Here is a 25,374-nt window from a genome sequence, read left to right as displayed (position 1 = left end):
GGGATGGCTAACTGGCAATCAAAGTGGAGGAGGAGGCTGAATTGGGGACACAGAAGGAGTCCATGGTGGAGGTATGGGGGAGGAGGAGTTGCTCTTCCTTCGGCTGTTGCTTCACGTCATTTCAAATTCCATGTCAAAAGGTGAAGCCAATTCAACGTTTCTGGCGAACCGGGCAACAAAATCACGACCAGCACACAACAACAGGAATAACTGGCAACAATGGCAACCTAACCACATCAACACGAAAATCACATCTGTTGGCGTTTTCGGTGCGGGGTCTCCGCTTTTCAGTCTCCGGTCTCCGATGATTTCCACTAATTTGTGAGTCGCGCAACTCATTGACCCATGCATGATCTGCTTCCAGTTCCACACTCACACACACACACACACAGAAAGAAGACCATGTCTCAATTCAATATAGAACAGATGCCCAGATACTCGGATACTCGGATTGCCGGTAATGCCCGAACAAATGGCGCGCGATCTTCTATTCTCATGTCGCTAATACGGCCATTAGACCTAAACGGTTCCAACTTAAATAGCGGAGGAGGAGGTGGAGGTGGTACCGAGGAGGAGAAGGTTCCGAGCAGGAAACCAAGAAGCATTCTTAATGAAGGGAATCAAATAGAAATGAAAGAAAGACGGAAGTTGACTTTTATGTGCAGACACATCGGCCCGGCCAAGATTATAGCCAAGTTAGAACCGGGCAGTGAGTGGGGTTCATTTGCGAAATTGAAATGCCACTGCCAACCTTTATGCGGGTGTGGATGTGAATGTGGCTGGTGTGGGGTGTGGGGTGTGGGGTGTGGATATGGATGTAGGTATGGGAATGGTATATAGGTGTGTATACACTTGGGTTCAAGAACCCTCTGAGCCATGACTAACCGAATGACTGATAGGCGAGTACCAGGTGCCGACTGTAGCGTGTTGCCGCTACAAAGTGCCCGATTCTGCACTTGACCGCTGTCCGAGAAGCGGACGCGGTATATGGGGCCACATAATTACATGTCAGCTCCCGCTGACCCGCCCCCATTTCCCACCCTTCTCACCCTTTTCACCAAACAGTGAGAAAAACTATGACCACACAACTCTATTCTAATACCAATTCTAGTTCATCTTGTATATAAACCGATACATAAAATGCGCCGTCTTGACAAAAGATTTCTTTGAATTTAAATTGGAATTTAAATTCCACTTGTAGAATATATGTATATAATTGGTCAAGCATTTTTGCTCGGTGCACGCAATTCCCTGGCGAAATGCCGACAGTAGATAGTGTTTGTGTCGCCTACGATGGAGTTGGACATGGATGTGGATGTGGATGCGGATGTGGATGTGGATGCAGTGTGTGTGCCCATCCATGATGTGTATGTGCTTCTCACGACAGCAGAACTCTGGAGCTGCAGTTGCTGCCGGAGATGGAGATGGAGCTGAATCTGAAGCTGGAACACGCCGCCAGTAGCAAACATTGGAGCCACAGCCTGGATGCCTGAGTGCCGTGGAGGATCAAGGGGAATCAAGGGGATTCAAGGGGAATTAGGGGGAATCAAGGGGAAGGGGCGATGCAGGGGCGGCGAACACGAGCTTGATGACTATTATGTGGGCAGAGGTCGGCGGGGTCGGTGCGCCGTGAACTTCTCATGAAAAGCCTAACCATGGGGAATTTAATAGTGCTTAGCACCAGCAGAAGACACCCGAGAACGAGACCAGAACCGCCAACAATAAAGACAGGGTCGGAAGCCCGGAGACTCTGGTCTAAAGACCCAAGAACCAAGACCGAGCCACAGATACAGATACAAATGCCGATTGGTAGCCTTCATTTGGCAGTCAATTACGGTCAGCCGCAGAAGTAGAGGAGTCATGCTGGTAGCACCTGGCAATATGAATATAGTCGAGGCACTCACTGATCAGTCAAAGTCAGAAATATAGTTGGGGAAGCGCACGATGTGCTTTTAGCATCTTAAAAGCTTGCATTTGTTTGCGTTCAGTCTTAGACTATTTTATTTCAGCGAATCACGTTTGATGTCAACAATTAACAAAGAAAAATTCAGAAAAGCGTGCTATTAGTTGAGTATTTTTCATAATTTGAATTAATTCTTTATGGTTTAATACAAAATAAATAATACGAGCTACTTATACGGACGGACATACGGACGGACATACGGACAGGGAAGCATCTTATGGTCGTTATCAAGATTGTATTGCTAATGGGAATACAAACAATTCAAAATATATTAGACGCAGAAAATTCACACCGTATAATCTAGATTATTCATATATATATAATCAAACTTCATACACCTTTGCTTATATATGCAAACCATACCTATAGACTAAGTCACTAATCTGTGTTCTAAGCGATTGCGCAATAGACAAAAACAGAGAGCGAGTACTAATGATAATGATGCCCCTTGGAGACGCAATCCGTCCGTGGAAACACTAGACACTTAAACGAGAGATCGATGACACAAGTACACAAAGCAGAGTATTAGGAGGGGTTCAAGATACATGTGATAGCCCGAGTTGGCCATGTACCTCTGCTGCACAGATTGGCGCTCCTCGCGTTCCGGGTAGACAACCTTGTGCTCCTGCAGATACTGGATAACAGCATTGCGATCAAGGATGGTCATATTCTCCACTTCTGGTCGCTTTGGATCGATGAAACTGTAGCCCTCGCCGCTGTTCAATAGAAATGAGGTGACTACCACTCCGTAATACCTATCCGTATCAACGGCCTCGTAGTGGGGAATCTGGCACTCGGAGCACAGGGCCCGGATCTCCGTGATCCTTTCGCCCTTGGCCAAGCTGTGGTTAAACTTGAGACGAAGACCGGAAACCTGCAAGTGGGCACTGGTGATGTGTTTACTCCGCATATGGGCAGAGTGCTCCAGCGCCTTCATCAGTTGACTGCCACTGATCCTCGTGTAGTACAGCTCTTGACTGAAGGGCAGCACGGTGACCACATCAGCCTCCGTAATGGCGCCCGTTTCCCCTGGCTTAATCGAGGCTCTAATGGCTAGGTGTTTTCACAAAATTAATGGTTATATTGTGGAAGCTAGACGTAATCACTTACCGCCCGCATTGATGAGTCCTATGGATGCATCTGTCCAAGATCTTCTGTCCGCCATCGTTTGCACCACTCGGGCATACACAAAGCTATCTGCTATGAAGTTGCCGAAATTGCACTCGCCGTAACCGCAGCTCTTTCGATCGCCATTTAGATACACGGAGGTGGTGCCCACCACATGGCGCTCCATGTCATCGATCACCTGGCGGTGCAGTTGAAGAAAATCCTGAACCCCTTTGCTGGGCTGGAAGCGTTGGTCCAATAAAATGGGGCTACCCTTGAAACTAAGCAGATTGCCACCATTGTCGAACTGAAAAATGGAATCTTATTCGATTTATGAGATACATTTAAAATGTTAGATCCTACTTCTAGGGTAAGGTTTCCCAAATACTTCGTATAAGCATAGGCCTGAACAACGGGCACCTTCCTGCCATCGGGCTTCATCACTATGGTGGGATAGGGACCCACCGGAACTTCCTTACTCGGAGCCTTTCCGGAGTAGAGAAACGTGTGCGACTGACCACCCACGACGATGTCCACGTCCGGACATCGCCTGGCTATCTCCTTATCCTTCTCGTAGCCGGAATGTCCCAATGCAATGATGATATCGATGCCTCGATCCCTAAGTTCCTTTGTTTCCTTGCTAGGATAAAACTTTGGAATTACGTATTGAACACATGTAGTGTAAATGTGTTTACTTGATGGCGGGCACCTCCTGTTTGAAGATCACATTACTCGGTTGAGTTCGCTCCTTGGTATCCGGCCTTATATAGCCCACTATGCCAATCCTACGATTACCCTTTGTGATGACCGCGGACGTCACTAATTTATTGTTCTCAGCCAGTTTTGGTTCTTTTATCAGGTTTATGTTGCTGCTGACCACTGGAAAAGTAATGTTGTTCAAGAATTCGGCCAAGGCATCTGTTCCATCGTCAAGTTCGTGAACTCCGAGGGTCTGCAGAGTGATAAATTTTTAAATAATAGATTTTACAAACATTTAGGCAATAAGTACCATGGCATCGGGAGCAAGAAAATTGAGCATTTGGGCCACCATTTTCCCTCGATAAACAGAAAACCACGAAGTTCCTTGAAAGGAATCGCCGCCGTTTAAGTAGACAACTGGATCAGTTCCATTATTTCTAGCTGCAGCAACTCTGAAATGTAGAACTTGACAAAGTTACCATTAGAATTACTCCAAGTTAGGAAAACTTACACAGCAGCCACTCGTCCAAATCCGCCGAAGCAAAGACCCCTCTCATCGTCGCCAGCTTTGCACCTTTCATCTTTATCGGAAATGGGGTCGAACCAGGAGTGCATATCATTCGTGTGTAAGAGGGTAAACTTGAAGCCACAGATCCCGTCCAGAAAGAAGAGGACTAGCGAGAGGATAACCCTCCACTGCGGAGTAGCAGCACACATCGTTACTAAGAACTACAAATAAATGAATAAAAGTGACCGAAAAGCACTGGAAAACTGGGATCTGCCATTTTGAAATGCCTACTTTTAGGAGGTGCTAAAAGTCGTATACCATTAACCCAACCTTAAACATTTTGTATATGTATTATGTTTTACAACAACTTTTATCAATTTTTTATGGAATGTAATTTTATTGGATTTTTTAGGAAATCCTACCTGACATAATCTTACATTACATAATTCTATTAGGGTCTGCTTTGTGACTATTGCATGATAATATTGACCAATCATTGCAAAGTTTCAAATTCATTCCAAACTTGCTAAACATAGATATAACCCCGAACTGATAATTTGAATTATTTATTTTTTCAGCGCAAGCGTGCACTCTTTCATTTTTGAATTCAAACTAAAGCGCGCCAAGTGGAAATTGGTCACACTGAAAACGATGTAATCTAATATGTAACTTTTCATTACAAACTACGATTTTATTCTACTGTCAAAATTATTTTGTAAAATTCCAATATGCAAGACTCCCATGTCTTGGAGAAAAATCCGAAATAGGAAAAGCACATTAACATACGATTTTTATTAGTTACTGTTGTCTTTTTAAGTCTGCCTAAAACTATGCAATCCAAAAAGCAATGGATAAATTGGTAACCCAACGAATTTGGTTGACTAGACTCTAGAGATTTGAAATTATCGTCACACCTTAACTGTAATAATCTTTTGAGCTCGTTTTAATCTTTATTTTAAGTAATAATTTTTAACAGAAGGGAAGAGATGAGAAGCAGGACTGCCGAGCCCATAAGTGGTGCACTGGATGAATTGATGAAAACAATGCGACCCTCGATTTCGGGAAAGACATAGTTCCGCTGCGCAAGATATTGGGATACCGCCTCCAAGTCGTTATTTTGCAGGCGCTGTGGCTGGTGGGCCGAGTGCCTGAATACATGTCCATCGCCACCGTCCAGCAGGAACTCTCCCAGGACGACATTGTAGGTGGCACTATCGTTCAGATCGCTATAGGTGGGCACTCTGCAGGCGGCGCAACGAACCTGCACGGAAACCACTCGCTGACCCTCGGGCTTGTTGAGATTGAATACCACATGGATTCCGGACACCTGCAGGAAGCCACCATCCGAGTCCTTGCCCCTCAGCACAGCCGCATGCTCCAAGGCTCGACGAATATAGCTACCCGGCATGGGCACCACATAGAGCTTGTTTCTCCAGGGCAGAACGGAAAGGAGATCGTTATCGGTGATGGCGCCATCCGATCGCTTCTCAATGGAGCTGCGAATGCCTAGTGATTTGAAATGTTAATTACTTATCACCAACAAACAGACCATGTGAACATCCAACAAACCTCCTCCCTGCGTTATAGAAATGGCAGCATCTGTCCAGAAATCACCGCCCTGCTCCTCCAGCAGTCGACTAAACACAAAGGCATCGGCTATCAGATTGCCCAGGTTGCACTCCTCAGCCCGACAAAACGCCTTGTTTCCCTCCAGATGAACCTTGGTGTGCCCCACCACCGACTTCTCCAGCCTGGTGACATTCGGACGAAAGACCTCCAGCAGATCCAGGAGGTCCTGCTCTTGAGCCACTGAAGCATTGAGCAGGATAGGAGAGCCATCCCACTCGATGAGGTTGCCATCGGCATCGAACTGGAGTTACAAGTTGGGATATAAATAATAAATTATCATACCATATCACTTTCAAGTATTTTATACTTAAGTAGTTACCTGGACATGAAGTTTTCCAAGATACTTGGTATACGCATAGGCCTGCACCACGGGAACCTCCTTGCCACTGTTCTGCTTGACCATCGTGGGATAGGGTCCATCTATGTGCTCCGCATCCGGCTGGGCGCCGGTGTAGAGGAACGTGTTTGTATGGCCACCAATGACGATGTCCACCTCCGGACACTTCTTGGCTATCTCCAGATCCTTCAAATAACCCGAGTGGCCAAGGGCGATAATGATTTTAATGCCCTGCGCCTTCAGTTTCTTTGCCTCAACACTTTGAAAGAATATTTGAAAATTAGATTGAGCAGATTTTGATGTTTCCTTCACTCACTTAATGGACTCCACCTCCTCGTTAAACTCCACATCCATGTGGAGTGTAAGTTTCTTGGTATCCGGGGTCAAGTAACCTATGACACCGATCTTCGTGCCATTGGTCTCCAGGATGGCGGAGTGGGCCAAGTGCTTGGTGGCCTTCAGTTGGGGAACCTTGCTAAGGTCCAGGTTACAGGCCAGTACAGGAAAGGTGACCTCGTTGAGGAAGGGTATCAGACCCTCTACTCTCTCATCGAATTCATGATTGCCCAGGGACTACAAATAAAGTTAAATTTACGATATTTTGTATGGAAAGATCTAGGCAAAACACAAACTATAGCATCGGGTTTCAATTTGTTGAGGAAAGCACTGGCGATTTTGTCCTTGAAAATAGTAAACCAAGCGGTGCCAGTGTAGGTATCACCAGCATTGAGGTACAATACGGAAGTACCACCCTCCTGCGCCTCCTTCCGATACTTTCGAACTCTAGAAAAGATTGGTTGAAAGCAGACCACACTACACGGATGGATAACTCACTCGTGGGCCACCCGGGCGAATCCTCCATAGCATTTGTTCGTATGTGCATCCTCCGGAGGGCAGGTGCCACTGTTAACGCTCGTTTGGTCGAATCGGGCATGCATATCATTATTGTGTAGGATGATGAACTCGGTGGCCACTTTGGGATGGCTCAAAATTGGATTGGCCTCGGTCCAGTGGGCCAGGAGAAGCACGGAGATCCCGAAAAGCCAGCGTGACTGCATCTTCTAGCGAAGGGGGAATGACAGTGGAGATTTTCATTACTACCCAGCGAATTGCTTATATCAACGAAATCCAAAAGCACTTGACAAGTGTTTTGCGACAATCTTTATGGTCCCATATAACTCGAATTGCTTTACAACAGAAATTACAACGTTTTGCAGACTGCGACATCATTAACTTGGCTGAAGCTGAGTTGTTCAAAGAATAATTATAATTTATCAAATTGATTGAGTTTCCCAGCAGAAGGCTAGAAACTTGCTGTGTAAACAAAGAGGGAAATTAATGAAACTTCTAGTTTTTCGCAACAGCAGACCATTTGCAAATAAGTTTATACAGAAACGTGCATATCTTTAACAGCCCGCAAATGATAAACATACATATCTTGTTTACTCAGCGCCGGTGGAGCGCAAAATGATGTATTTGAAAGTGTCACAACAGAATTAAAGCAGAAACAAGTGCGAAAATAACAATACAATTAACTCATGCGGAGTGGCTAATTAATTTGCTTATAAATCACAAAAAATATCACCTGGAGCATGGGTCATCAAAAAACAGTGTGCGACACAGAATTTCGCACAGGGGGCATCGGAATTCGATTTCAAGGTGCTTTTTCACCCATTCTTAGTAATTGTGTATAATATTTCAGGCAGATCAGCAAAAATTTGAGAAAAGCCAGACATCCAAGTAGTGGAAAGACAAACAAATAAAAATAATCGCTTAATTTATGCCCCGCGTAAAAACAAATGGAGTAGAATAGGAACTACTAGTTCTAAGGCTAATTTAAATGGATTACTCATTAATAAATCTACGGGTATATAAAAAAACACATATTTCAACAAATTTTCCGGCATTGGAGGCTTAAGTGTACATATATCGCCACTTTTGTAGTGCTATCTCATAGTGGTACTATTTATGGATCGGGTTTTTTCTCTAGTTGCATAGGAAATAATATCAAATTGCACTTTAATCCCACGCTAGGGGATGTCGGAGTCAGTATTAAAATTGCAAACTTTTAACCCTTCCACGGCCACTGAACTTGTATCTGAACTTGGTCAGAATTGTATCTGCACTTTCGACACGTTTTCGCCAACTAATGGCCAGTTGTTGTTAGCAGCGCAAAAGTTAATTGTTTTTTGAATTGAATAGAACTTAAGTAACGATCTGTTTCCCCATAGTTTCAGCGTTCCAAATGTGCACAACCTTTGTCGCCAATGTCCACAATCGCACTGACTTCTCCCGATCCCGATTCCGATTTCTGCGGTCGGCTGCTTGCTGCTCTGCTGCAGCGCAGCTCTTCTTATTATTATACATTATTTTTATTTATACCGAATTTATCAGTTATCCACATTCACGTTCACGGCAGCATGTGTGATATGTGGTGGCAAGAGTATCGTTTTAAATTAACCGGCAAAACAAAACAGCATCAGAATCCCAGTCAGTTGCACTCCAGATTCTCTTTGGCCATTCTGCTCTCTTTCACTCTCTTTCTGGCGCCCAAGGGTTACGTTTCGTTGCGTTGCGTTACGTATACGCAATGTTATGCATACGTATCGAACTCTTGAGGCGGAGGCCTTCAGTTAATGCGTTATCAATTGGAAAAATTAGCATCAGCAACGAGCACTGAGAGTTTTATTTATAAATTGGTATATAAACGATTGTTAAATTAAATGAACCCGAGAGACTTTCTGCCGCAGAAACAGTTACACTCAAGAAGTAATAATATATTCTGCTGATTTTATATATCTTTTACCAGTAGCATTATCATTGCTATTTTATAAATAGTTTAAGTCAAAATGAAAACAGACAGCGGATGAGGCTCGAAAGTATATTAATCATAATAATGTGTAGGTGCGCACATTTTTTTTTTGCTAGGGAAAAGTTTGCCTAGGTCGGTTTAGCAAAGTAATTATATTTTGAAGAGGGCTGTAATAAATGTTCAGAAATAAGAGATTTTTAAGTTTCAAGTTAGATTGTGTTGACTTCTTCACTTATTTTAAAAGATCAAAGCACATGTCTTAAATACTTACAAACCCAAACTAAGAATTGAAGTATCCATGGCAAAAAAACTATTTATAAAAGCAGACTGGCGCTGGAAGGGTGATGAGATGTAAATTCCCAATTTAGTTGAAGCAGAATTCGTCACTGAAGTGGTAAGTGCACATATTCTTCACTAGTCAACCTGGCATGTCTGTCAAAACACGACAACAATTGGCAAAAATTAGTATGCCAATCAATTGTTTAAGTTTCTTCATCTTCATGAGTAACGGGTATCTGATAGTCGAGAAACTCCACTAAAGCGTTCGATCTTTTAGTTAACACTTTGTAGATTCGTGCTATTGAAACAATTAGTTATATTTTTCAAAACAAGCGCTGTTCAAATAGACACCAGCTTTAATTTCCCCAAAATTAGGATTAGAGATCCTAACCTCTAGAGGTTAATTCAATTAATCAAAAAACCGAATTTCGACTGTATATAGGTATTTACACTGATGTACTGATGTTTCATATACAAAATGTCACTGATAAGAGGACTATGTTCATTGTGCTTCTCATTTGCGTTTTTGATCTCTGGCTGAAATGTTGTCTCCTTTGGTGTGGATTTATTTGTGTTCATTGGGTTTCTATCAACTTGGATTTTGCATGTTTTTGCATCAACCATGTGGAAATTCACTTGCCCCGAAAATTATGAATGGCACCAACCATCCAAATGCTCAGTATATGGCAGGTATTTCTAATTCAACAAAGTTAATCTGCGGTGGCACCATTATTCATAAAGGTTCGTACTAAAAATATATAATTTGATCAAATTTGCTTGATCAATGAGCATATACTCATTCCAGACTTTGTATTAACGGCTGCTCATTGCACCTATGGAAATAAAGACACGCTGTGAGTACGAAAAAAAAAACGCCTCTCGGCGAGTTTAAATACAGGTTTTTCTTAAATAAAATATTTTTACTTTCGGCTAAATAAATAGATATGTTCATAATAGGCACTTCTTAGTATTATGCGATTTTGTCTATTAAAGGTTCGTGAGACTTGGAGCGTACAACATTAATCACCCGACCGATCTGATTCGTGTAAGTTATAGTATCTCCCATCCAGAATTCAACAAAACCAACTTCGTTAACGATATTGCGCTGCTAAGGTTGGAGAGGAGTGTGCATTTTTCGTGTAACTAAGTGAGAAATTTAGTCGATTTTCCAACGTTTAATTGTACTTATCCGCAGTCTATATACAAGCAATATGCATTTTAATGGACAACATTATAGCAAATCAAATAAGGCGGTTTACTGCGCTTGGCTGGGGAAAAACCCAAAAAGCCAAGCAAAGCGATTTTCTTCAAGTCGTTTCGCTGAACCGAACGGATCCAAACGATTGTTATTATATGATGGGTCTATATCCGGATCCGAAACAGATTTGCGCGAAAAGCTACGGAGATACATGTACCGGCGATTCTGGCGGTCCGTTGATATCCAAAATTGGCACCAGAACACGGATTTTCGACACGCAATCCGGCATCATCAGTTTTGGAACTGCTGAATGCGGTGGAGTGGGGATGTATACCGATGTGTCGCCGTATGTCGGCTGGATTGCACAAACCATTGGGATTAATCCAGGTGACAAGGTGAGAAGGAAAGTCAACGATGTGTTCCTGTATGAGGACTGCACTGGACATGACATGGACTCCATTCTTATGGCAACCATTTATGGACTTCATTTCAGCGCGAAGGGTGTGCTGGTCACCGATCGTAAGTACTTTCATACCTATCCGTTTTTTGGTGTTGAATATTTTTTTATTTTTATTTAGGCCATGTGCTGACGATTGCAGACGTTTCTCGAGAAAGCCCCTATTCCTTGTGAGTGCATTCAAAGCCCTTAAGAACAGATTATTTAAGATGTCTTCAACTTACGATAATGCATTTCCGCAGGGCCATTGAAGTGATGGGCACGGGATTCCGAGCCAACGCGTTTTTTAAACAGCCCAACGACATTGGTATAGTACTGATTCACCTGACGAATCGCTTACAATTTAGAGGTAACTTAGTTGTACTTCAATAGTATTGGCATTACAGTGTACTTCCTTGCAGGGGCCTTGAAACCGATCTGTATTCTGGAAACTGCCAATTTCGATGGTTCCTTAAGTATCACTGGCCTAATGCCATATGGCTCAAGCAATTACGTCACCCATGTGGAGAGCCTTTATTGGAAGTGGTGTGAATATCAGTTGGGGAAAAATATCAAAGCGAATCAGTTTTGTGTGAAAAACATTTATGGACAAAATTCACTTCAGAACTTTGGAACAACTGGCGACATATTGGTAAAGGAAGTATCGAATGCTTCGGGCATGCGGCATATCGTTCTATTGGGCTTGGTAGACTTTTCGGTTAATGGCGTATACGTAATAACAAGTGCAATGGCACATGCAAAATGGATTTCGGAAACATTAAACCAGACTTAATAGTTCTCTTCAAGTGAAGAGTACCGAGATTATAGTTGATGTACTCAAAAACTACGCAGGTAGTCAAATCAATGTATACATCAGCATTTCGAGTGATGTTTTCAATAAAAGCAAGGTCACTTCAGTTCTCACAACATTTATTAGCTATTAAGTTCGGGTTCGTGTGTGAAACAAGCACATATTATTTTAATTAGGGGCAAACTTATCACCAACCACACCTTGCCAGTTGAAAACCTAAACTAATTAAGTCGGTAAAATGCAATCGCATATGCGAACGACCAAATGTGGCAAAGTTTGTTGATGGATTAGGGCTCCGAAATGAGAAGCTGAAAGTTCCACTAGATGAATCTGGTTAGGAGGGAGGAGAGCAGCAGCAACGAGATGGAGGCCACAATACCAGACGCCGATCCGGTGTCCACCTTCTCGTGGATCACAATTCGCTCCTCGATCTCGGGATACACGAAATGGCGCTGCTTCAGGTAGTCCATGGTGGCATTCAGATCGTTCCGCTGCATGCTCTCGCTGTATGGATTCGACTCCTCGGTGAGAGTGTATCCATCGCCGCCTTCGAGGAGGAACTGCGGCACAATCACCTGGTACAGGGCCGTCTCATTGATGCTCTTGTACGTGGGCACGGCGCAACTGGCGCATAAGGCTTGGGCGGAAACCACCCGCTTGCCCTGCTCGTTGTTGTAGTTGTACACCGCACGCACTCCGGACATCTGCAGGAATCCGCCATTGGAGTCCTGCAGCCGCACAGCGGCCGAGTGCTCCAGGGCAGCCAGCAGGGTGCTTCCGAGGATCCTGGTTATGAACAGATTATTCTCGAAGGGAAGAACGGCCAGGAGGGTGGCCCCATTGATGGCACCATCTGCCTTCTTATCGATGGAAGAACGGATTCCTAAATAGACGCGGATTCAGGTAATTTCGAAATCACTAATGACACCAAGCAAACGCACCTCCTCCCTGCATAAAGGCAATCGCAGTATCCGTCCAGAATTCACCGCCCTTGTTCTCCATAACGCGACTGTAGATCATGGCGTCCGTCACCAGGTTTCCGAGGTTGCACTCCCTCATGCGGCAGATGTTGCCGCCCTCGAGAAACACCTTAGTGTAGCCCAGGATCATGTTCTCCAGCTCCTCCAGCTTGGGACGGTATTGGTCCAGCAAATCCAGGAGATCCTGCTCCTGAGCTATGGAGGCATTCAGCAAAATGGGAGCACCGTCAAACTCGATCAGATTGCCCTCGGCATCGAACTGGAATTATGGAAATCAGAAGAATTTATTTGAAATTTTAATGAAAAATTATATAAAAATAAAGTATGTAGAGCTTACCTGAACATGAATCTTTCCGAGGTACTTGGTATAGGCATAGGCCTGCACCACCGGCACTTTCTTGCCGCTGGCCTGCACCACTGTGGTGGGATAGGGACCTCGAACCGCCTCCGGATCGGAGTCAGTGGGATCGGCCACCGGCTGGCTGGCATCCAAGAAGGTGTGCGAGTGACCACCAATGACTATGTCCACCTCCGGGCAGTTCTTGGCTATCTCCTGATCCTTTTGGTAACCAGAGTGACCCAGGGCGATGATGATATTGATGCCTTGAGCCTTCAGCTTCTCGGCCTCCGCACTGGGAAATGCATTGACTAGAACAATCTCGTTCTCTTCAGCGGATTTTAGTTATACCCACTTGATGGACACGATCTCCTCCTCGTACTCCACTTTATTCCGGAAGGCAAGCACCTTGGTATCGGGCGTAAGGTAACCGATCACGCCAATCTTCACGCCATTCTTCTCGAGGACCGTGGAGTTGGCCAGCTGCTTGGTAGCCGCCATTTCGGGCACATCGGTGAGGTTCAGATTACAGGCCAGAACGGGGAATTCCACGGCGTTGAGGAAGGGCACCAAACCCTCAACATTCTGGTCGAACTCATGGTTGCCCAGGGACTATTCAAATGTTATTTATTAATGAAATATATTAAGATGATAACCAATAGTTATGATAATCAATAGTTACTATAGCATCTGGTGATAGCTTGTTGAGGAAAGCACTGGTGATGTTGTCCTTGAAGACGGTGAACCAAGCCGTTCCGGTGTAGGTGTCACCTGCATTGAGATAGAACACCGGAGTTCCACCCTCCGCCGCCTCCTTGCGATACTTTCGCACCCTAGTTTAAGATTAGGAGCTAAGTTAGGAGAACACTGGAGCACGAACCTGACCGCACTTACTCGTAGGCCACCCTGGCGAATCCTCCGTAGCACTGATCCGTGTTGGCTTCCTCCTGGGAGCAGGTGCCACTGGTCACACTGGTCTGCTCGAACCGAGCGTGCATGTCATTGTTGTGCAGAATGATGAACTCGGCCGCCACTTCCGCCCGGGGAGCAATGGGATTCGCCTGCGCCGGATGAATCAGTAGTAGGGCCAGTAGGCAGCATGATCCGATAAGGAGACTCCGGGCAGGTAACATTTTGGTGCTGGAGCAATGAACACTATCGCTGATAAGTTATCAGAGACGAAAGGATGTAGTTTCGGTAAATAATCATTGGTGAAATCGTAATAAACACTGATTGCTGCATGGAAACTGTTTTATTAAAATGCTACTTTTTAATAAAAATAACCTTAGTAGTTATAATGCACTATGTACAACCACTTAATAAAGCGTTTTATAAGTTGGATTCTTATCTTTTACACGAGTAATGGGTACACTTCAACCGTTGTAAACCAGATTTTCTACTCAGGCTGTTGAAGGTCCTTTGCGACCTTATCTTCCACCGCTGAGAGTCAAATATTTATCAATCACGAGCGTGCAGAAATCGCAATTTATAGTTTATTGGGTGCTTTAAATCTAATCGCCGCTTATCACACTGCGTGTGCAAAAACACACAAATCCCCAGCCCATTCAGCTCGTCGATTAATTTCCATCCCCCGACTCTGGCCATCGCGGTCCACTTCATTTGGCTAACTGGTTTTCAATTGAAGTCGGAAACGCGCTCGAACTTCGGCTTTCTCATGGCATTGGCCCAAAAGCTAACTCGGCTTAAAAGCCCCGATCGCCATCGCCGAAAAAAACTCTAATACTTCCGAAAGGTTGGAACAGCAAAACAGCGAATTACAAAAACCAACGATCGCTACTCACATGCACTCGTCGCACGGTCCGCGGGCTAACTGACCCACCAAATTGGCTGAGAGTGCGAGAACCTTTATAGCCGAAAGCATAAAGCCGAATACCATAAACAGTAAACCGAAATTTACTGACTCGCGGAGCGGACTGATTGCGATAAGGCCTCGTATTGCGGCTCAGAGCGGGTTAAATTGGCTGAGAACGCCAACGCCACTGCGAACTTTGTGCGATGCTCTTTGGGGCATCGAGCCCCATTGTATTTCGCATTTTTGGGGAGCCATCAGAAGCAGGCTTATCGCGCGATAATCGACGGTTATAGATCAGATAATGCTGAGTTGGCTATATCTGCACACAGTGTTGGGGAGTACCTAGATACTTGTACCTAGGTACGTGCCTAGGTACAACTTTGTTGTATCTTTTACATTACCTAGGTATACAAATATTCGGCTACCTTTTACCCTACCTAGGTAATGATTCCTCTATACCTGGAGAAGTAGGTAAGATAGGTAATAAGGTACTGAAATATTTGCTTTATTTATTACTGAAAAGACTTTTCGATTATTTTCCTTTAAGCAAAATTATCGAATTCCACAATAATAAAAAAAGCTGATTCCACCATAGAAAGTTATTTATCTTTCGATTCGAATTGCACCATTTTCCACACAAATGCTGTTCGGCTAATATTAGCTTGAAGCAAACTCATATTTAAAACTATCTTATCAATTTGTGAAAGAACCCAATACAATAAGATGTCCGGAAAGGATAATACAAATAAAAAGGAACTACCTTTTATTTGAAATGGTCAATATTTTAAGCCAGATTGAAAATGTGTATTGTGTATAAATAAAGCCATAAAATTCGACTGGAAAATTTCTGTCCAGAAAAATGTGAAACCCTTTTACCTTACCTAGGTACTTATTTTTTTAACTACCTTGTACCTTACCTAGGTCCTGTCCCAACACTGTCTGTATATTAATAACTGACTCATAGTCGGCCAGACAGTGGCAGGTAGTTGGCCCAACAGTTGTCCAAATACAAGGCGGCATTCCCACGCCGAAATATGGATTGTACTAAAAAATATATACAGTGCACTCTCGGTGCGGAGAATTTGCATTCAGCGTATCTCTATCTTTAAGGAGCAGCTACTTGTAGGTGATATAAGCACGAGAATCTATACGAAAATCATTCATAGATCATACAATCAAACACAAGTTCTACAAAAAGGGAATTTGCAGGAAGTCGCATTCAGTGTATCTCTATCAAGAAGCAGCTACTTGTAGAGAATCTCAACACAAGAATCTATAAAATCATTCAAAGATCATAGAAATTCTACTTTTAAACACTTGGTATCATAATCGAAATGAATCTATTCCATGACTTGCTATGTGCAATCACTGCATTTTTGCTACATTGCTTATTATTCAGACAAAACATTTCCATTGTCTTGAAATGATATGCACAGTGGTATTTATTTAGGGTGTTTACTGCACATATTTAGTGAGGCACCAACAGCCGCCGCCCCGAAAATTCCACACAAGTGTCTTCGGCGAACTTGAGGCACATTCCATTGATAACAATGAGGCCTGCTTGTTTCAACGATTTATGGCAACCAGCACAGAAGGGATAGTTAATACTGGAAAGATGCAATTGGCGATTTGGGTAGTTACTTAATGAGTTCACTGCGCACTTGTAGCCACACGATGGGATCACAATTGCCGGGTTTGGGCCACAGTACACCCCCAATTAGCCGCTGCCACTTGTCGCGTGCTTCTCAAACTGTTCAATCATATATAATGGCACTATTATACACACAACAGCTGCGACTGTGGCTGTGGATAATGTATTTGCTGCCTGTGGTCGGGCAAATACTTCAAACGAAAGGTACAACTCTTCTGCTCGCGTTGTCGCCTAAATATATCCGCAAGATACAAGATACAGCGGCAATTGAGTTGGTTCGAAAATAAATAGAAGATGCTTCGAGCAAGTTGAGTTGAAACGAGGGGCAAACCAGCACGCAATATTACACAATGTCAAGTGTGCGATAATAATGAGATAAAAATAATATATGATTCAATTACGATATGCCAATAACAACATTGCTTATCAAGTAAACAATGTACACACACTACTGCCAATGCAAATATGTCCAATCAGACATATCAACAGTTCACAGACGTCAGGGGCGTGATTATTTAAATGCCTTCCGAAATTCATTAACAACAATTCGCTAAGATAGTGTCAAATTCACAGCCACAAATCAATCGAATAATGCCCAATTTCCTTGACCATAAATACAAATTTATTGCTATCTATAAGATAGTTTTTTTTGGAACTGGGTATTGTCCATTTTTTGCGTCATCTTACAAGCGAAAAACAAACAATCCTTTCGTTTTAAATTATTGCCATGATTACGCAAGTCGCAGTCATAAACCATAAAGCGAATTATGTTCATTCAAAATTTTGACAGCATTATCGATTAGCATTTAGAGCACTCACCTTTACTCCGTTTACAATCTGTAATAAAGCCGATAAGAATTGCTTCTCCATGCCAACAGAGCGGTATACTTGATTTCATTCATACTAACTCATACCCCTCATGCCTCATACTAATTTCCATGGCAACGAAATTCGGAAATTGGGAAATTTGGAAATTTCTCGCAGTGCTTTTAGGTGTGCACTTATCATTGCAGTGGCAGGTCAAACTAACTCGCAGGGGAAGTGCCGATCGAAGAGATGAATGTGAAGCGTGCCAGCTGCAAATGCTTATCATAGTCGGGCATACCGCACTCGGGAATGCCCTACACACACATTGAACAAAGTGTGCTGGAAATCCTTGGAAAAATGTTTTATTTATAGCATTCCCAGTATGTTAATCAAATGATTACCAATTCTTGGTAAACTCAAAATAAGTAAATATACAAACATGTATGGAATGTGTAATATGTACTATGGAATCAAAGTTCACAAACAACATTTAGGAAGTTGATTGTGAGAATACAATTCTTAACGATACGGGGAAATACATAATACATATATGTACATATTACCTAAATAGCTTAACTCTCTAAACTGAATCGCTAATTTTTTAAATGCGTCAGCAGTGCACGTTTTGCCAAGAAAAGCAATTTAAGCAATTATATCGGTCGATGTTCGCTGAAACCAGATCGAAATGCTTTTCAAATTAACTGACTTTATAAGCCAGATTTGTTTATTTATAGCAATTAAATTCATATAAACATTCGTCATTAAAGGTGAGTTTGGCATTTGTATAAATTCTAATAAAATTATAAGGAAAATGCTAGCAAGATGTAAATAATAATTCCTTGTACACTCATAATTGGATTACCAAAGAGTGTCAAATAATGATATTTAGGCTATAATATGGTTAAAATCATAGAAGCTTTATATAGAAAGATGAATTAGTTGTAAATGCTTTTTTCACAGACACCCTTCAGTGGGGTGGACGTAAAAAGGTAACTTGGGAATCGGTAATGCCGCACCGAAAGGAAACAGACACGGGACAACAACAACTGGAAGGGCGGAAAGGACGAGCAGGGCAGGGGCAGGGAGATGGGGTGCAGGACGGATGCACGGAGGAAGGGAGGATATTCGGAGCGCGGCTGCTGCAGCCGCAGAGAGAGATAGAGAGAGTGGGAAAGAGATGGGGAGAGAGAGCGCCAGCTGAGGGTTGCAATATCCTGCTGCTGCCGTTGAGCCTGTGGCCTGTAGCCAGTATCCTGTTGCCCTCCCGCTTCAGCTGCCGCAACTCAAACAGCTGCAACAATTTTTTTTTTTTTTTGGTTGCCGATGGATTGTTGTTTTTAATTTCCTTGGCGCGGCACATCCCCTAATGCCGCTATCTCTGGTCCCTGCCACAGTTTGGGGTTGGAGTTGCCAGTTGGTCGCCGGGGTGCAGTTGGTCGCAGCTCAGTCGTGGCGATCGCCAGGTGAACGAAGGTTGTGTCGCGCAGGAGCGAGTTGGAATACCCAAGCGATTGCAGTTAAAATCTAGGAGATCATCCACTAACCATGTCGGGCAAACTGATCATGAAGCGCAAGCGAGCCAGTCAGGAGGAGCAGCAGCATCAGCAGCAGGCACAGGAGCAACGTGTCCAGCCGCAGGAGCAGCAGCCGGAGCAGCAACCGAATGATGCAGTTCCGGAGAAGCGCCATCGTCCTCTTACACCACCAGCAGAAGAGCCATCCCCGCCAGATGCCCCCAATCGAATCCTCCTGGAAGCGCTGCAAAAGATAATGGAGCTGCAGGCGGAACTGGATGCCTTTGAGCAGGATCTGGATGATCGAGATGGCTATGCGGCTGCCGGAGCTGGGGCTGAGGACGCCGAGGAAAGTGAAGAGGATGCCGAGGTGGCTGCCCAGTTTGCGCCACCGACGCCAGCCCAAAGGACACAGGCGGAGGCACTGGGCTTCGCCATGTGCGCCAGGGAAACGCTGCTGTTCCTCCAGAGTGAGGGAGTACCCACGGAGTCGCCGCTCTACCAGACTCTGCTCGGGAAATTGGTTGGTCAAAGCGATGGACTGCTGCACGCCTAAGGGCAAATTGGAGGGCAGGATCTCCTCCTCATTCTAGTCACTTTGCTGCGATCTCATTGCAAGTAAAACGAGAGAGAAACCAAGGGTTGCGAACTTCCTGGGGGTGGAAATTATGCAACACAGGGATCTGGGTATTCCTAAGCTATGTACTCTAGTCAATTATTGTAAAGCAATATAAAACACATAAGCAACAACGAAATAAATTATACGGAAACTAAAATATAATGGATGAAGTTTTACTCAAGATTGGTTCATTGCAGCGGGGAATAAAAACACAGCCCTACTTCGATTTTCGATACATTTTAAATATATTTATTTATTCATTTAGTTATTACTTGTGTTATTTAATTTTACATATAATAATTAATGAGAATAACTCAATCGCCATATATTAGTTCTTTGAATTCATTTTGTAGGTATGTATATCATATAAGTGTATATATTCTTATTGTTGTTAGGGCGGGGTGTTTTTGTTGTTCGGTTATTTCATTAACTTGGTATCATAAATTATCTGGGGCTTGGAATCGCCCTAAAGTAGCATTTGTTATAATTTCATATTAGTTATCTGTATAATTTGTAACAACGATAATTATTTGTAATAAATGGTTGTAATTCCTTTGTATTATCTGTATTACTGATATTTGTTTAAAACTAGATTTTAATTGTTTTCAACAATTCAACGTTTTCATGCTTTCACATGGTTGTAAGTAAATGTTTCTTAAGGTTTTTGGACAAGATATCGTTTTATTCTTATTCGAGTATATGTTTATTTCATTGCGTTAGCAACGCTCAACTTTATTCGCTCGATACTCAAATTAGGTTACATATAAAAAATGATATAATATCTATGAATTGGCATTTCAATTGGTAATTTCAGACCTGGAAGGGATCCGTCCACTCAGATCCCGATACCCTTCCTACAAACATTTGGCACACTCTCTTGGTTCTACTTAAGCTCTACAGAGAAATCTCATTAATCTAGGAACTAACTAAAGTAAGAAAACAGAAAACGAAATTTTGAGCTTGGCAACGGATCAAATTGTCGATTACGAGTTATATTTAGTTTACTTTTGTTAGTTCAGTGTATAATTAATGGGGACATCTGGACAAAGCAGACGACTCATTGTTGAACAATTGTGGAAACGAAAAGTTAGGTAAACTACTTTGCTTTGTCCGGCGTCATGGGTTAAATGGATTAAGTACATTGAATTACATTGTTGTTACGTTAATTTAGTTTTGAGTTACATTGTTGGTTTAGTTAGAACTTTATATTCGTTATATTCGTGTATAAGTAAATGGAGTATTTGTTATTCTTATGTTCTTATGTTTGCGTTTAAGTATTCATTTTACTCTGTTATTGTTTTCGTATCTGGTGTTTTAATAAAGTAATCATTTGCAGCAGTATCCAGTTATGGACATTGATTCACAATAAACTTGTATATATTTTGTAATTTGTTAGTTATTTTGTAGATCTTTAGTATTCGATATATTAATTCTGAATGCTCGAGTATTAGATAATTTTTGTTAGGGTTAATCTGTTACTTTTCGTGTCAACATGGGGTTAGTCGATCTCTGTTAATTATGTAAATATTAGAATTTGTAAGTGTATATATATATATGTATATATATTCTTTATCTGTATCGTTAGTTTCGTTAAATATATGCATATATAAATAAAATTATGGTTTAAATGTGCCCTCTGTATTTATTATTATTATATTCTATTAAGTTAATTAATCTCATAGATTTTGTCTCTACCGACCGTCAGTCGGCTCCTTCTTTCCCTATACATAGCTTTGTCTTGCTGTATCAACTGGATTCGATCTGTAACTGTACGCCAGACTATCCCAGCTCAACTTTGAGCTGAGCCGTGTGCTTAACTACTGATTACTCCCGACCGATTACAGCTCCCACTAATCATTCAGGCTCTTTTAGTATCTTTAAGATGGTTTGTAAATAGAGATAAAAAACTGGACACAGTTGCGTCTGTGTTTTATAGCCAACGCGAAAGTAAGGTTTTCGATTTGTTGATCCAGCCTCATCATCATTAAATGTTAATCCTTGCACGCAAAAATATATGTATAAATATATTTGTTATGTATATGTTTTGTATGTGGTATATATCGTAAAGTTCATTTTGTCCATTTTGTAAATACTCCTCCTCCTACGCCTTCCTCTAATCTTATGAACTCAAGTGTACAAAGTTTCTGTGATGTTGATGTGATTTTCGATTTGCTTGTTCTGGTTGTAGTTCTTGTATCTGTTGGGTTCAGAAAAACTGCACGGGCAAGAACGGAAATGTGCCAATATGTAGCGAAGGATTAGCAGGTCTGTAAGAGAATGTTAATTTGGATTTAGAGAGATGTTCTTGTCTTTGGTTTGCGGTGTATGATCGAGAGGGTTTTGGTTGCGTTTCTGGATCAATGCAAATTAATACAGGAACTTTGACTGATAAGCGGAGAGGGATATATGTAAGAAGCAAGCAAGCGGATTCACATAAAGCCCGAGTATTCATTTGCATTGCCCAAAGACATCGATTTAGTGTGGGTTGTGTGCAAGGACGAAGGAGATCTCTTCTGCGTTCGTTAATATCGCATTTCAATACCTTACTAAGAGCATATTGGGCACTGAAGCGGTTGTGGTGGTGTTGTTGCTGTGGTTTTTACTGCCTAATGTGTGATTGTTGATATTGTTGCTGTTGGCACTCTTTTGGCCATCCATTGGACCGAGTCGATAGGAGGATATAAATGAAACGTCGTTGGAGTTTTTGTCACCGACTGGGTGAAAGTTGCTATTGCAATTATTGTGGCTACTGGTGTTAATGATATTGCTGACGCGGCTGCTATTGCTGCTGTTGTTGTGGCCTGATAGCTGCGGTGGGAGATTTGGTTGCGACTGTTGAAGTTGTGGCTGATTTAGCTGGAAGATAATTGGGATTATTTTTATGTATCAGCCTGTTTATCAGTGGGTACTCACCTTGGAACTGCCGTTGGAATTGTAGTAGTAGTTGGGATTTATGTTCTTGCCGTTTTGGCACTCACTTGCTCCGTGATTTGGCAAAAAGTTGTTGCTGCTATTGGGTTGGGATTTCATGGTCAAATTCTGGGGGGTTGCCGCTGGGTTTGTAGCTCGACCTCCGCTGGCGCTGCTAGGGTCCAGCAAATTTCACCTGTTAACATGGCTGCGATTGTGATTGGAACTGAGACCAGAGCCGCCGATGGCATTTGATTGTGAAGCGCCGCCAGAGCCCAGACCTACACCTCCGCCGCCGCCAGCTGGAAAAATGACTCCAAATTTAACATACTGTCTTTTGAGGTACGCGCTCCGTATCTTACCAGAATATCCAGGCGAGTGCTGATAGTATTCTCGTCTCCCATAATCCGGCTCGTAGTCGGAGCTTTCGTAGTGTCCACCCCGGCCTCCGCCGCCGCTGATGCCGCCCACCCCGCCTAGAATGTTAGCTGGCGGTCCATGGGGTCCATGGCCATGAGTGCCATACGAGTAGCTATCGTACGACTGGTGAGGATCATAACCAAGGCCGTCGTCATAGCCCCGACTGCAAAATTGGATTAGTAAGAAAGAATCCTTGATAAAATGTATATTTAAGAACCATACCCATAGGTTTCGTCCATGGCCGTCCTGGCTTTTTCCAATATGGACATCACTTTCTGCTTTGGGGCCAGCACATTTTTGCTAAAAGATGACTGCTGTGAGCCCCTGAAAAAGGTTAACGAAAGATACAAATATGTATGGCGTTATCTCTAGAAAAAACTCATTTACCTATAACTGTGATGTGGGGTGTTCTTAACCCCTCCAATCGGGTTAATTGAGCCGCCACCCATGGCACTGTTACCTCCCTGCATATGAGACGTCTTCTTATAGCCACTCTTGGCATTATCGTTGTCATTTAGGCTAGTGCTGTCCATCAACTCGCGCAGCTGCTCCTGCCGGATGATGTCGTTACTGTCTGGAATCAAATACTTTCGCAGCTCGGCCATGGCGTAGGCAATTCGGGCGTAGGCTTCGGCGGGCGGCGCTATTGTCGATATCTCCACGTGCAGGTCGCTGTTGAGGTGAGCGTACTTGGGATCCTTGGAGCTGCGGAGTTCCTCTTCTTTGACACGATCGCGCATGGAGTTACGGCCCAGGACGGTCATCTTGCAAAGGGTCTCCTCCTGAAGGCGGCGAAGGGAGTTGCCCTTGGGCCCCAGCAGTTTGCCCACGAAGTTGAACTGAATAATAGAAGTTTACCGGTTATGAAATGCGGCAGTCATAAAACTTGGACTCAATTTGAATTCGTTGCAATTACTAGACAAGCTAATAAGTGTGAAATTCACCTTGGGATGTTCTCTAATGGGAACCAAAACACGTTGTGAGATCCGCAGCGGCTTCTCTCTATAGATATCGGCATATTTTTGCTCTCTGGAAGGGATCCTTCCTGTTGTCTGAACCTTTTCAATTTCTAAAATAAGATAAGATTCATTAGATCATGCTTAGAATTCATAACGACGACTTTGCTTACCGCCTTCTAGCAGCTTTTCGGCAATGGGAAACTTTCTGTCCATGCGATTTCGTTCCGCCATACAATCGCGTATGTACTCATTGGCCTTCTCGTTTATCTGGACATTGCCGCCAGGATCTCCGCCATGATGACCGTGATCGTGGGCGGAAGCGTCGCCATTGTGGGCGCCACCTGGTGCTCCTATGGAGCCACCAGGCTTGCGAGGCTTGCCGCCAAAGTCGTTGTCATCGTCGTTGAAGGCGGAAAAGTCACCGTTGCCGTCGTACTTCTCGGTCATGATTTTTTCGCCCGTTTCCCCGGAGCTGCGGTCTATAGGAAACTAATGAAAAGTATAATGTAAGTATATCTTTAAGGATATGCAGTGCTTAGGATACTGTAACTAAAGGATTTGCCAGGACTCAAGCATAAAAATCATGTTTTTACATTTGCCATTAAGTTTATTTAAGGATTTCTATAGTAATCTTTATTTAGAGATTAGTTCTTAAGATCACTAAGAAGAAACCTTGGTTTTCTTAAGTAAACTGAATTCCAATCTTTTTTGTAAGCTATCCCAGTTTCCAGTCAATGAGTTTTCAAGGATGTTCAATTTCAAATTTTATTGTTACTGGCGAAAATGTAATTATTTATCGGCATCAATTAGGCGGCTAACCACTAACAACGCTTTTACCAACACACTCAAGCGCCACACTCACACACGCACAGACCCACGCACACACACATACATGCACACACACGGTCACAGGCATTGGGCAAAAACAACCACCGTGCAAAATTGAGCGAATGGGAAAATCAAATTGTTGCCGTAGTTCCGCACACAAAAGCTTTGGGTAAGCAAAACCGGTAAACACGATATTATCCTTTCAGCTTCAGGATTAATAAAAATAGCGCCTGATTTTGGGCAGTTTTCCACTGCGACTGCTGGGTGTCCAACTGGTGCACCCGCACGCGTCCCGCGGCCCATGCTGCACTTTCACTTTTTAGTGGGACGCAGTTTTTCACCTATTTTTTTTTCTGTATTTGCAAATTGCATCGAGCGCTTTCTGTTGCTTCCGATGCTTCTCTGCAACTGCATTTTCCACTACTATCTCAACCCACAAACACTTTTCAAGTCTAGCGTTAGCTTAAAACGTTAATTACCACTGTTAAATGGCCCTTTCGATTATTGCTCTTAATTTAAAAGGTTGCGAAAAAACTGCAATTGAATTCGCGAAAAAAAACAATTCTACAAGTGTGACCGCGCGACGAAAGCTCAGAAAAGTGCATTACGCGATAATACCATTGTCTTTGGCGGGTAGTACAGTAAGCACTGGAAAAGCGCATCCTTTTCATTTGACTTAATTATGTGGGTTATAAAAATATAGTTTTTCTTAATAATTTATGTAGTTTATGTCGCTTAAAGGTTTCATAAGATTTAT

At 43.0% G+C, this 25,374-nt stretch overlaps 6 protein-coding genes across 8 annotated transcripts; 2 read left to right on the top strand and 4 right to left on the bottom strand.

The window, feature by feature from the left end:
• Positions 1 to 2,080: 2,080 nt before the first annotated feature.
• LOC122613785 (protein 5NUC) lies at positions 2,081 to 4,522 on the bottom strand. Its single transcript, XM_043788169.1, has 6 exons — positions 4,281 to 4,522; positions 4,080 to 4,221; positions 3,766 to 4,022; positions 3,434 to 3,710; positions 3,074 to 3,377; positions 2,081 to 3,016 (listed from the first exon to the last, which is right to left on the bottom strand). The coding sequence occupies exons 1-6, from the start codon at positions 4,484 to 4,486 to the stop codon at positions 2,448 to 2,450; spliced, it is 1,755 nt and encodes a 584-aa protein (XP_043644104.1). The 5' UTR covers positions 4,487 to 4,522; the 3' UTR covers positions 2,081 to 2,447.
• Positions 4,523 to 5,209: 687 nt separating this feature from the next.
• On the bottom strand, positions 5,210 to 8,597 carry LOC122613037 (protein 5NUC). The gene is made up of 7 exons (XM_043787000.1): positions 8,500 to 8,597; positions 7,078 to 7,304; positions 6,876 to 7,026; positions 6,560 to 6,816; positions 6,226 to 6,502; positions 5,847 to 6,147; positions 5,210 to 5,783 (listed from the first exon to the last, which is right to left on the bottom strand). Exons 2-7 carry the CDS (start codon positions 7,299 to 7,301, stop codon positions 5,233 to 5,235), a joined length of 1,761 nt encoding a protein of 586 aa, XP_043642935.1. The 5' UTR covers positions 7,302 to 7,304; positions 8,500 to 8,597; the 3' UTR covers positions 5,210 to 5,232.
• A 1,387-nt stretch (positions 8,598 to 9,984) lies between these two features.
• Positions 9,985 to 11,761, top strand: LOC122614483 (ovochymase-2). Its single transcript, XM_043789049.1, has 7 exons — positions 9,985 to 10,075; positions 10,140 to 10,188; positions 10,328 to 10,473; positions 10,530 to 11,051; positions 11,111 to 11,159; positions 11,232 to 11,338; positions 11,391 to 11,761. Exons 1-7 carry the CDS (start codon positions 9,985 to 9,987, stop codon positions 11,759 to 11,761), a joined length of 1,335 nt encoding a protein of 444 aa, XP_043644984.1.
• Positions 11,762 to 11,881: 120 nt separating this feature from the next.
• On the bottom strand, positions 11,882 to 15,018 carry LOC122613007 (protein 5NUC). Of its 3 annotated transcripts, none has more exons than XM_043786963.1 (7): positions 14,899 to 15,018; positions 13,991 to 14,236; positions 13,779 to 13,929; positions 13,452 to 13,708; positions 13,097 to 13,391; positions 12,721 to 13,018; positions 11,882 to 12,662 (listed from the first exon to the last, which is right to left on the bottom strand). In XM_043786963.1, exons 1-7 carry the CDS (start codon positions 14,991 to 14,993, stop codon positions 12,100 to 12,102), a joined length of 1,905 nt encoding a protein of 634 aa, XP_043642898.1. In that variant the 5' UTR covers positions 14,994 to 15,018; the 3' UTR covers positions 11,882 to 12,099. The 3 variants fall into 3 exon arrangements, with proteins under 3 accessions (XP_043642898.1, XP_043642896.1, XP_043642897.1); XM_043786961.1 differs by having other exon boundaries at positions 13,991 to 14,257; positions 14,899 to 15,015; XM_043786962.1 differs by having other exon boundaries at positions 13,991 to 14,251; positions 14,899 to 14,915.
• Positions 15,019 to 18,912: 3,894 nt separating this feature from the next.
• Positions 18,913 to 19,437, top strand: LOC122614835 (RNA polymerase II degradation factor 1). Its single transcript, XM_043789503.1, has one exon. It carries the CDS (start codon positions 18,913 to 18,915, stop codon positions 19,435 to 19,437), a length of 525 nt encoding a protein of 174 aa, XP_043645438.1.
• A 2,074-nt stretch (positions 19,438 to 21,511) lies between these two features.
• On the bottom strand, positions 21,512 to 25,235 carry LOC122612119 (uncharacterized protein DDB_G0283357). Its single transcript, XM_043785512.1, is given in 9 exon segments — positions 21,512 to 21,767; positions 22,043 to 22,356; positions 22,414 to 22,712; positions 22,773 to 22,993; positions 23,053 to 23,154; positions 23,218 to 23,669; positions 23,775 to 23,899; positions 23,960 to 24,278; positions 25,097 to 25,235. Coding segments are annotated over 8 exon segments (1,851 nt in total). The 5' UTR covers positions 24,237 to 24,278; positions 25,097 to 25,235; the 3' UTR covers positions 21,512 to 21,706.
• Between the last annotated feature and the right edge of the window lie 139 nt (positions 25,236 to 25,374).

This window comes from Drosophila teissieri, chromosome 2R (genome assembly GCF_016746235.2).
Source record: "Drosophila teissieri strain GT53w chromosome 2R, Prin_Dtei_1.1, whole genome shotgun sequence".
Classification (NCBI taxonomy): Eukaryota; Metazoa; Arthropoda; class Insecta; order Diptera; family Drosophilidae; genus Drosophila; species Drosophila teissieri.
This window is presented reverse-complemented; position numbering and strand designations above follow the sequence as displayed.